This window comes from Amphiprion ocellaris, chromosome 3 (genome assembly GCF_022539595.1).
Source record: "Amphiprion ocellaris isolate individual 3 ecotype Okinawa chromosome 3, ASM2253959v1, whole genome shotgun sequence".
Lineage (NCBI taxonomy): Eukaryota > Metazoa > Chordata > Actinopteri > Pomacentridae > Amphiprion > Amphiprion ocellaris.
In genome coordinates, this window is record NC_072768.1 from 182,509 (window position 1) to 194,816 (window position 12,308).

At 41.1% G+C, this 12,308-nt stretch overlaps 2 protein-coding genes across 7 annotated transcripts in view; both read right to left on the reverse strand.

Annotated features, from left to right (window-relative positions):
• Nucleotides 1–168, reverse strand: part of elmo3 (engulfment and cell motility 3) — a 62,074-nt gene extending 61,906 nt beyond the window's left edge. For all 5 annotated transcript variants that reach the window (XM_055009024.1, XM_055009023.1, XM_055009022.1 and 2 more), the window contains exon 1: nucleotides 9–168. The gene's annotated coding sequence lies outside the window, so the exon portion shown is untranslated. The remainder of the gene's footprint in view (nucleotides 1–8) is intronic.
• A 3,173-nt stretch (nucleotides 169–3,341) lies between these two features.
• e2f4 (E2F transcription factor 4) lies at nucleotides 3,342–11,875 on the reverse strand. Of its 2 annotated transcripts, none has more exons than XM_035950700.2 (11): nucleotides 11,455–11,875; nucleotides 9,556–9,665; nucleotides 8,542–8,703; nucleotides 7,566–7,609; nucleotides 7,429–7,493; nucleotides 7,135–7,323; nucleotides 6,813–6,894; nucleotides 6,551–6,706; nucleotides 6,308–6,355; nucleotides 5,865–5,909; nucleotides 3,342–5,712 (listed from the first exon to the last, which is right to left on the reverse strand). In XM_035950700.2, the coding sequence occupies exons 1-11, from the start codon at nucleotides 11,617–11,619 to the stop codon at nucleotides 5,597–5,599; spliced, it is 1,182 nt and encodes a 393-aa protein (XP_035806593.1). In that variant the 5' UTR covers nucleotides 11,620–11,875; the 3' UTR covers nucleotides 3,342–5,596. The 2 variants fall into 2 exon arrangements, with proteins under 2 accessions (XP_035806593.1, XP_023131349.1); XM_023275581.3 differs by having other exon boundaries at nucleotides 6,551–6,709; nucleotides 11,455–11,873.
• Between the last annotated feature and the right edge of the window lie 433 nt (nucleotides 11,876–12,308).

Genomic DNA, 12,308 nt, shown 5'->3' on the forward strand with positions numbered 1-12,308 from the left:
TCTCCTACCTGGTTTGAAAAGACGAACTGGTTGCTGTCTTTCAGGAGGAACCAGGAGCTTCTTAAAGGAACATCTGAACTGCTCACAAAGTCAGGAGAAAACTCCACGGCAACTTTTCAGGAGGATAAGTGGAGCTAAAAGTTCCGGGTTGGCTGGCGTCGCTCAGAAGGTTGGTGTCAAGCTTCCGGATTTAGAATACAGTTTCCGGTGAAGGTTTTCATAATAAAATACTCACAGTGGGTACAGTTGGAGGCTAACCCATAAACAACATCACAGGAATGTCGACTGATTCAGTTTCATATGGCCTTAAAGAAACTGCATCACTTCTAAATTTAACAGTAGGTTATTTGCTCTTATGTAAAACAGCTGGCATTTAATATATTACAAATATTAGTCCCAAAGTTATTAATAATAATAATAATAATAATAATAATAATAATAATAATAATAATAATAATAATAATAATAATAATAATAATAGTAATAGAACAAAAGTCAGTAAACCTGTCGTTACTGAAATCTTCAGTCCTCAGGATGGAAAACACCACATTTCTGCCATTTTCAGAGACTTTTTTCTGCTCTTCCATCTTGGTGGGGTTGTGATGTTCTGCTTTTCTTTATTTTTTAAATACACCAAAGGTTTTTTTTTTTTTTTTTTTTTTTAAATCAGGCAACATACTTGTCCAGGCCATAGTTTTCTCTTATTTCCTTGTCATTGTTTCTCTGATGTCCGTGATGTTCAGGTGGAGAAGAAACGCCCGTTGACACTGACTTTCTCAATAAGAACTTTATTAAAAGAAAGAACAGTATCGTACAGACAGGAGTTGTCTGGAAGGATGTCGCCCAATGATCCTCCTCGAACAAAGACCAATGGTCAGTTTTTATACCTTCTGGTAACGTATAGAATTACAGCATCTGGTTTACATCCCCACTAAGGAGTGATAACTCCTCAGACAAGACTCCCCTTCTGTGCATTCCTAAGGGTCACAAATCAGCTATAGGTTAACAATGGACTCCAAGGTCAACACAGCATAGGATTTCTGGAGCCGAAAACACATTCCTCAGTACTTACTGCCTCCTGTTAGTTAAAAGTTCATTTTATGGTCAACAACTATCAGAACTCATATCAGATCAGATACTTCATCCTCATTAAAAATTCTCCTGTGCCTTTTCAACTTAAAATAATGCAGTTATTGATACAGTTCTGAATAGTTACAGTGATACTGAACAGGTGTGGACTCACTTCTGCTGTTTACTGTAAGAATTAGCAGAAAAATGTAGCTCAAGTCAGATGTTGAAGATGATTAAAAGTCAGCGTGTGAGCAGCATTTATATGCAGTTTTATCTACAAGGAGTTCAATAAGAGACGATTAATGACAGAGGAACAAAGAAAAAGCAATGTTCTGATGCACAAATGCCTCCAAGTTATACTAAAGTACAGCCTTTATGTAAATGTACTGAGTTACTATCATCACTCCTATCCTAACACATTTTATTCCATTATTGTGCACACAGGAAATTCAGTTACACTTACCAAAATAAAAGATGAGTTCAGTTGAATATGTTCATATAGCCTAGGAGAGTAATGCAATGAACTTCTGATACACAAATACCTCAAAATTATACTTGTGTACATTTTTAGAGAACGGAAAGAAAAAGGAAGAGTTTTTAGATGCAGTAACATGCTGGAGATAATTTTCAGTCTGAGCCTGACTGGATTTAACAGAAGAACTTCTGCTGCTCAGCCGAGGTTCAAATAAGATCAGTTTATTTAAAATATTAACATAAAAACAGAGTTTTATGTTTCAGCTACACAGAAACATGGATGAAAGAAATACAGCAACGAAGAGATGAGGTGAGAAGTTGAGCTATAATAATAATAATAGTAGTAGTAGCAATAATAGCAATAATAATAATAGTAATAATAATAGCAATAATAATAATACATTTTATTCATCATTCGAGCTGGCTGGGAACAAGCCTTCATGCTGCATATTTTAATGTAATATCAGTATTTACTGTGTGGCCAAAAACCAGCAAGTTATTAGAATTAGATTGTTCCGGTGTTTGGGTGCGATCATTTCAGAATGATGCATCTACAACAGACAGGAAAATGAGTCCTGACGACTTCTTTCAGTTCAGAAAGTCTCCATGGAGCCAACAGAGAAGAACTTCTAAAAATAAAACCTCCATGTTTTTTCCTTCCTCTGTGTGATACTGTGGTTTTACTTTAAAATAAAAATGAGTTTGTGCTTTATTTGTGGAGGTCAATCATATTTTCTTGGGCATTTGTAAGAAGCAGTAAATGAACAAAGTTGGCTCCAGCTGCCCCCTGCTGTTCCTCATTCCTCCAACAGCACGTCTATGTTCAGGATTAAATTATTATTGGAATGAAACAGGAGCTCTAGTGCCATTTATAATACCACACTTCATATCTCCACTCTACAGACATGTTCTCTTTTTTAGATATCATTTAGATTATTTTAGAGAGATTAGACAGGAAACATAAATTAGAGATAAAGCAACTGGGGATTATTGGCATCAGGACATTATAATTTATATCCCGAGTCTGCTGTAGCAATAAAACCATTTCTCTATTATTTATTTAGCACATGAACAAGAAAGCTTTCCAGTTAAATAGATGAATAAATAAATAAATAAATAAGAAAGCAAGTATAGACCTAACAAGTGTAAATACTGGGCTTAAGACCACATAGTGTCTAATTACTTTTTATTTCTTGTCTGCTTCATAAGTTTTTCTTTTGTTTCCATCATTATCTCATCCAGTCATCTATACTTCATATATTTACTTGTCTTATTTGTTTCTTTTAAGACCAAAAGACAGCATTGCTCGTATTCTTGGCACAAGGTGAAGCACATTTCCAGTGGATGTTGTGTCAATTTACGTATTAGGGATTAAAACCCTACAAAAATGATAGAAAATACAATTTTACATGACTATTAGACGTGTTAGAGCTGAGACCCTACAGCATTATGAATTATGGAGGTTAATTTTACTAATTATAATTTCTTCATAATCTCAAGAAACCTTTATGACTATAAGGTAGAGATAATTTATAAATATTATATTCCATGAATAATGCCATATTACAATAGAGTAACTTATAAATACCATTATATTCCATAAATAATGCTTTATTGTCGTAGTAATTAACGATATGGTTATTGAGGAACCCTAATTCACGTTTAATAGTTCTTTCCAGATTTATGCACACTGAGTTTAATAATCAGATCTGAAAACACAAAGGAATTCTATCAGAAGTGTCACTAAAACCAGGTTACAGCAGTAAACTATAAACTCAAAAATGACTCCAGAAGAGTTGATTTAATACCAAAGACTTTATTCTGTTTCTGTTGATGCAACTACAGCTTATTGAGCCTGTTAGAAAACCAGCCTGAGCCTCCATCCCAGACCGACATCCAGCCTCCATCCCAACCTGACGACATCCAGCCTCCAACCCAAAGACATCCGGCATCCATCCAGCCTCCAACCCAAAGACATCCGGCATCCATCCAGCCTCCAACCCAAAGACATCCGGCATCCATCCAGCCTCCAACCCAAAGACATCCGGCATCCATCCAGCCTCCAACCCAAAGACATCCGGCGTCCATCCAGCCTCCAACCCAAAGACATCCGGCCTCCATCCCAACCTGACGACATCCAGCCTCCAACCCAAAAACATCTGGCCTCCATCCAGCCTCCAACCCAAAGACATCCGGCCTCCATCCAGCCTCCAACGCAAAGACATCCGGCCTCCATCCAGCCTCCAACCCAAAGACAACCGGCCTCCATCCCAACCCAAAGACATCCGGCGTCCATCCAGCCTCCAACCCAAAGACATCAGGCCTCCATCCCAACCCAAAGATATCCAACGTCCATCTAGCCTCCAACCCAAAGACATCCGGCCTCCATTCAGCCTCCACCCCAACCTGACGACATCCAGCCTCCAACCCAAAGACATCTGGCCTCCATCCCAACCCAAAGACATCCAGCCTCCAACCCAAAGACATCCGGCCTCCATCCCAAAGACATCCGGCCTCCATCCCAACCTGACGACATCCAGCCTCCATCCCACCCTGACGACATCCAGCCTCCAACCCAAAGACATCCGGCCTCCATCCAGCTTCCATCCAAACCCAAAGACATCCAGCCTCTATCTAGCCTCCAACCCAAAGACATCCGGCCTCCATCCAGCTTCCATCCAGCCTCCATCCCAACCCAAAGACATCCAGCCTCTATCTAGCCTCCAACCCGACGACCGGCGGCTGGACGAGGAGCGACCGGTCCGTCCAATCAGACGGGATGCTTTTATTGGAAGAAAAGTCCTTTAACTTTGACGTGTCGCCCAAATTAGTAGCAACGATCCTGGAATAATATTTCTAGCTGGTATAAAAAAATAAATGCTACTCTATACAAGCAGTAGAGGGATATACACAGTACATACAGACACGTCATCCAGGGCAAAAAAAAGGACATTATTACACCCAAAAAGAGATTTTACAAAAGAAAATGAATAATGGATGATTTCATTCAACAGTCTGATGCTCATCTGTCTGCTGCACAGAGAGAATAATTAGAGCTGGAAAAACTTAATTTGGAGTGACAGAAAATATTTTCATTTACTCCAAAAAAACAATAAAAATGACTGAATACGGATCTGTGCCAAATATACAAAAACAGGAGCACATTTAATGGCGATGAGGATATCCACTGCATCAGTAAAAATACATGAGAAATCATCCAAACCAACAGCAATTCATATACAGACGCTAGAACTGAACAACTTAATGTGGAACGTGGAAAGCTAATTCCTCCGATGGACACCAGAGCCAAAAAAACATTTTATAGGATGAAACTTGTCAGTTTTGAAGAGCCAAACCAGTTTGATGATACTGTAGAGTTTATAGGAAATAATTTATATTTTAACCAGCACCTTCTAAAGTGTTCTTGTGAAGTGATTCAGTTCTAAACTTAGTGACTTTTAGTCTGAACATCGTCTCAAACTGGTTCAGTGAAACTCCAACACCGAAAGCTTTGATTCAAATCCAGTCCTATTATTCAGAACAAAGCAGTTCATACATGTGGTGTGATTATTTCAATCTGCAGACTACTGCTCTGCCTGTCATACAAATGTAGTTAATAAATCAGAGCTAGTAATACAAAATATATATCTCTATGTACATGAGGACAGTGCATATTTAACCAGCTGTCTGGGCTGAGCTAGTCTGCATGACTTGACCTGATAGGAAGAAGCTTTCTCTTGTTCTTCCCTCCTGGAGACAGTTCAATAAAAAGACACACTTACATACAGTGTGCCGCCACGCTTCGCTCACGAGCACACGGAAAAAAAAGCTGAAACACAAATAAAACGCTTTAAAATACACAAGAATCCAAAAATATAATTCCGACTCTCTTTCCTTGGAAAAGTAAAATGTTTTGTTCTCGTCGAGTTTCTGGACGAGGAGCTGCTGTCTGACGGAGCTCAGGTTGATCTACCAGAGCTGTCTTTCAAACGTCCTCCACTGTCAGTCAGGGAAACTTAGATTAGCTCATCTGTTTCCAACGTCCTCAGGGTCAGAGGTTCAGGATGGGAACGTCAAACAGGTCACACAGGCCTTCTGTCTCGTCCAGGTTGTAGATGTAGTCGTGGTCACTGGGTGGAGGAGACAGACGGAGGAGAGGAGAGAACACTGGAACAGAGAGAGGAAGGTCGGGTAAGATCAGGTAAGATCAGGTAAGGTGAGGTCAGGAAAGGTCAAGTAAGGTAAGATCAGGTAAGGTCAGGTAAGGTCAGGTAAGGTCAGCATGGATCTATCATGTTCTACTGTAAAATCAAACTCACCTTCTGATGACATCAAGTCCTCCAACAGATCTCCACTCATGATCTCTGTCAGACAAACAACACATAAAAGAGAACATTTGGAAAAGTCTGCATGACGCTGGTGACAGGTATGTGTATATATGTGTGTGTGTGTGTGTGTGTATATATATGTACATACACACATATATATATATATATATATATATATATATATATATATATATATATATATATATATGTACATACATATATACACACACACACACACACGTATATACACACATACATACATGAGCATAAAAAGTCTCAAAAAATCCTCCTGATCATCGACTTATGATTCAAGAAAGACAACCCTGTTTTTTAGCTGTTGTTTCAGATTTTCCTTCTATTTGTGTGAAACTCTGGAGAGGCATGCTGTTTACTGAACTGATGACAGAGCCTCTAATGGCTCATGAGCAGCTCACCTTTTGTTGGATCAAACATTTCTGACAGCTCTTTGGGAAAGTCCAGCACTACAGAGAAAATATTCCAGTCAAACACAGAATAAATGTGACAGTTTGTTCTTTCTGTATGAAGTCATCTGCTGATGGGAAGCAGCTTAATGTTAATAAAATGACTTCTAACTTTAAACACACAAAGCCGTGGTTTTATAACAGCAACAACCTAAACATTTATTTCACAGAGCTTGAAAAGAGCTTGATCCTCACATTCAGATGGGTCTGATTTGATTGGTTCAAACACTGCAGATGCAGCAGAAGATGCAGCAGAAGATGCAGATCCATCCAGAGAGGCGGAGGACTGGAGCTGCTGGGTGACAGCTGCTGGAGGTTCTGCTGTTGGGGTGACAGGTGTGGTGCTCGTCACTTCTAAAATAAAACCAGAAACGTTTCAAACGATGTACGCTCCCAGGAACGAGATAATAACTGTCAGTACTTTACGATCTCTTAGCAGGACTTTGTCCCTTCTGACCTGGCATCATCCGATTGGCTGCAGGAGTCGACGCTGTGGACAGAGACGCTTTAGTGGGAGTGGATAGAGCTGCTTTGGAGACCTGGAGGGTGAAAATCATGACGTTCACGATCAGAAAGATGAATGACAGAAAGCACAAGTTATATAAATATAAATGAAACAAATGGAAGCTCGGGTGAATAAACTGCTCTAGTCCAGGTCTGGATTTAATCTCCAGGATGAGCTAACTCTGTTTTACTGGAAATACGACAGATTACTGAATGCACACAGAACACTGGTAGAACACTGGTAGAACACTGATAGAACACTGATGTCATGTCACCTGTGAGGCAGCAGGGGTCGGCTGGGAGGTAGCTGGTGGTGCTGGGAGGTTCTGGAGGACGTCATCTGGAGGAGGGACGGGTAAAACCACAGGAGAGGCACTGGAGGGGTCCTTATTGACCAACAAAACCTCAATGGGACCAGATGAACTCTTGAGACGGATCTGGTACTTCCTCTGTCCATTCAGAACCTGCATGCAGACACACATCAGTCTGAGACATGAAGGAGACAGGGGAAGGACAGCAGATGGACAGGAGATGGACAGCAGAAGGACAGATCCAGAGACATGACTTACAGCCTCTGGGATGGGCACCTCCAGCTGTGTTCCTACTGGAGCACGGATGGCCAGGAGGGTGTCGCCTACAGGAGAAGGACAGAGGTGAGGAGGGATGGAAAACAGTGAATTCTCTATGAAGACTGAGCAGCTCTTACCTTTAAAAGCTCCACAGAGGTCTTCATGTTTTACATATGCCATAGTTTGAATGTTAAGGCTCCATTAGTAAAGCTGTGAGCAGGAGAACATTTCATCTCCAGGACAGTTAGTCCACTGAGGAGATTAAATAACAGCTGACTCTATCTGGACTAGATCTACCACCAGGAGATGAAAACACACATGTTCAGGAGAAAGAGTCAAAGCACAAGATGTGATTCTAAAGAGCCAAGCTTTAAAAACGCTGCTTCTTATTCCAGTCCTCCCAATCTGCTAAACATCCCACTGGTTCTTATTCCAGTCCTCCCAGTACGTCTAATGACATCATCAGGATTATAAACCTCCTTCCTGAACCAGAGGACGTTAATAAACAGTCTTTACAGCAGGAGGAAAACTCTGAGACCTTTATCTGTAAAAACTGGTGACCCTTTAAAAGACCAGAACACAGAACCTGAACCTGAGCTGGAGCTGGGTTAGAGTTAGAGAGTTATCTACTATGAGCTGGGTTAGAGTTATCTACTATGAGCTGCTGAGGCTGGATGGGTCTACCACTGGTGCTTCTACTACAGGCAGATAAAAAGAACACGTCTCAGTAAATCATGTCTGTAAAGGTTTCATTCAGTCGTCTGGCTGTTTTTCAGGGGATAATAAAACTGGCAGCCGGTCTCATACTGGAGAGAATCTAAAGATGAATGAAGTCACAGCGTTGGCGCTGCTCTCAGAAACATTCATGAACCTGCAAATCCACTAAATATTTTCCATGAACAGGTGAAAGTTGTAGAGCTTTATCAGTCATATGGGTTAGCTCTCCTGAAATAACAGGAAATACAGAAAGAACGTCCCACCAGACATGAAGTTTTTAAACATCAACAGCAGGCACTAGCTTGGTCAAGTCTGACAAAATGATTGAGTGGGAAAAAAATCAGATTCATCAGAATAAATCCGGGACTGATAAATGGTCTGTCCAGTGAAGGATATGGACTGTTGTTGGCGTCATCTGTGACGTTCTTGATGCTCTGCTGGACCCAGACTCTCTGCTGGTCCAGCTCGTGTTCTCGGAGGGCTAGGTCATCCAGCTCAGCCTTCAGATCAATCAGCTTATCGGCTATCTCCCTGGTATTGCAGCCCGGACCAACACCTCTGAACCACAGGAAAAGGAGACGGCTTTAAACATTCATGAACGCGCTGCTTTATTACACATATGCAGATTAATCCTCATTCTTCATAAATATATACACTGAGCGAGCTCTCATTAACCATGGTTCAGCTGATTACTTACAGCTGAGATGGTTTTACTTCAAATCTGAAGATCCTTCAGAGGACAGCAGATGAACTCATCCACAGTTCTTCTTCCTGACTAATTAATACAAACTGACTGTCCTAATACAGACTAATGAACTGCAATGAGCAAAGCTGCTCTGACATGTATTTTTCTAGGACGTTGTAGAGGAACACCTGCAGCAGACAGGCTCTCTTCTGCTATTCAGCTGGTTGTAGGGTGGAGTAGAGTACTGGTTCTTAGCCCAGTGTGGACAGGACTTCCACAGCCTAAACTAGCAAAACCAGATTCTAATCCGTTTCATATGACTTTCAACTCTTCTGTTCATGTCATTTCTCTGCTATTTAGACTCTGGTATGAGAGTCACACGGCAGACATGCACAGAGTAAAATCTACAGATCAATCAGCTCTTCAGTCTCTGGATCTATAATTAATAATAACCGATTGGGGGAGGAAACATGTTTAGTTGTATGGTTTCAGACAGTCCAACCTCTCATAAACTACACAGTTAACACAATTACTGGTTTGTGATTGAGGCCTTGTAGGGTCAGAACTAAACTCCTAAATATGAACATGATTAATTCTGCATGTAGACTGAAACGCTCTCTGGATCAACATTAGAATGAAAATTATATCTGCCTTTAAAAAGAAAATCCTGTAAGACAGCAAATGCAGCCCTGGTGTAATTCTGAGGAGCAACAGTAAAGTCTTACTTCCACTGGATGCTGTTCTTGGACTTCTTCTCAATCAGTCCGATTCCTTCCAGCACATTAGTGATGTCATAGATCCGTCGTTTCTGCCGCACTGCCAAAGTGTCTGCCGCCTGAACCAATGAAAAACACAATCTGTAGCTAAAACACACAGTTGGCTGTATCCGTGCAACCAGAAACTCTAAAGGTTTAAAGCCACTGTAGAGCATTTAATCATCTTAGTGTCCAACAAGCTACAGATATCTACATGCTGATAGTTCAGGCTTCGTCACCTATGGGTGGGCCCCTGGACCTGCTGGATGGTGGTTAATAAACCACCAGTTCATACAACATCATTTTATCCGTCATCATGCAGAACCAACATAAAGACTTCCAGTTGAGTGTGGCAGTGGGAACCAGTCACAGAAACCAGTCCAGTCCTGAAAGCTTCAGTCATCAGCTGCCTTTTACTTTCTCCAACATAGAAACAGCTTCTGTCAGAGCACAGTCTCAGTTTTAAATACTAAAGTAGTTTTTAAAAAAAACAACGTATCTGAAACATCTAACAGATGAATTATAATGATAAACATCTAGATTTACGTCTGTCTCCACAACAAGTTATCCTATATTCAGTCTTATTCTGTGTAGGATGCAGGAATTAATGTAGACAGAGTAAATTAGTTTCATTATTGCCAGCATTCATTAATAACAGCGGAAGGTGTTTTCATAAGGAGGTTGAAATGAGAGTTTAAAAAAAAAACAACAACAACAGTGTTTTATTAGCAGCAAAGTGCAACTATGACTGTGAAGAAGCCGATCTGAGGTCAGTTAGACAGAAACTGCTGTATTATGTGAAGTAGTGGATGATCACACTGCCATCTGTTCACCAGAGGACACAAAACACACACTGACTGCTGGATCAGTCAGCTGTAAACTACAAACTGATAACTCTGGACTTTTATTTTATGGTGTTTAAGGTCATAGCTGAGTCAGCGCTCATTAACCATTACTAACATTAACTGAAAGGTGTGAAAAGATCAATTAGATCTCAACATCTTGCTCAGACTAGATGTAATTACCAAATCCAAATATTTTTTCAAGTTATTTAAGGGACTCTGGTACCAGCTGACAACAAGTAGGATGGCAGTTTTAGAGAGTTAATGTAGTATCTAAAGAGTTAAAAACATGGATAATGAATGCAGATCATCTTATTTAATGTGTTTCTAATGTATTATCGAAAGAGCTAATAATGGATAGTGAATGCAGATAAATTAATTTGTTTCTAATGTAATATCTGAAGAATTAATAATGGATAGTGAATGCAGATCATCTTATTTAATGATTGTAGTGAATGCAGATAATTTAATGTGTTTCTAAACACCATCGCTGGAAATAAATGCTTTCTCACTAACTATTGTAAACGCAGTGAATGCATGGCGTTAAGTGACAGAGGCGTTATCAATCAGAAAGGACTGTTCATGTGTGAACATTTAGCAGTTAGCTCGGAAGGAACGACAAAAGCTGACCCACTTTATAAACTTAGGATCTGCAGGGGACACAGTCTGAAAAATTGTTCTCAGAGTTCAACCTGAGCCTTTATTCGGCTCCCCGCTGCTCCAAGAAACGGGTAAACGAAGAGACACAGAATTTAACGGGACTTTAGAAGTGGTCCTGGAGTATTAAAAGTACAAAGTAAAGCGATATCTCCATTCAAATAAGCCTGTCAGAGAGCTAGCGTTATCTCCATTCACACAGCTAGGCTAAGAGGCTAGGCTAACAGGCTAGCAGCAGTAACCCACCGACAGCGGGCTAACTGACATGTCGCACAGCTAGGCTAGGCTAAAAGGCTATGCTAACAGGCTAGCGGCAGTAACCCACAGACAGCGGGCTAACTGACATGTGCTAGCTAACAACAAAGCTCACCGCCTTCAGGTCCAGAACTCCGTCCTTCGCCTCCTGCAGTAAAGTCACAAACTTGGTGGTGAGCAGTCCCAGGCTCTTCTCGTGTCTGCTGGGGGTCTGCGGCTGCAGGGAGTCCCCCACAACTCCCAGATCGCCCCTGTTACTGGCCGCCTCCAGCTCCATCATCACCCAGGACCAGCTCCTGACTTCCCCCCTGCCTCCCCGACCAGATCCGAGCCAGCGAGCCCCAGGAGAGCACGTCCCGCCGCCGTAGTGAGATAAAAAGAAGGCCGGGTCGGTGCTGCGGCCTGGTTTCCTCCAGATTTTTACACCAAACCGAGCTGAACGGCCTGGTTCTCTCCAGATACCCACCAAACCGAGCTGAAAGCTGAGTTCGGGGATTCAATGAGCGGAGAGCCGTTGGCCACGCGAGGTATGACGGGACGGTTAACGGAAGAGGGAGCGTCTGCAAACACTCAGCCCGGATAAGAGCGTTTAACGAAACAAAGAAGTACTTCTGGAGGTCAATAATTACTCTGTAGTCCACCTATTAATTATATATTAATTAAAGGTTCTCATGGAGTAATACTCAGACATTAAATTTATTTTAAAGCCTTTAAATAAGGCTTTATCTGGTTTACATAAAGAAGTACTATTTGTACACGATCCCTTACTGACTCAAACTTGAAGAAAACACACCCACGCGCAAAAAACCATACGCGCTTACGTGCATCTCGCGCGTGCGTGATCGGCAACAAATATCATAAATATTTATTTTTTAAAAAAATCACTGAGTTTATCTTTGCTTGCTTTAGGTTCTGACTGGATTCATGAGTCAAAAGAATATTTTTATCACGTATGTGGTGATTATTTTT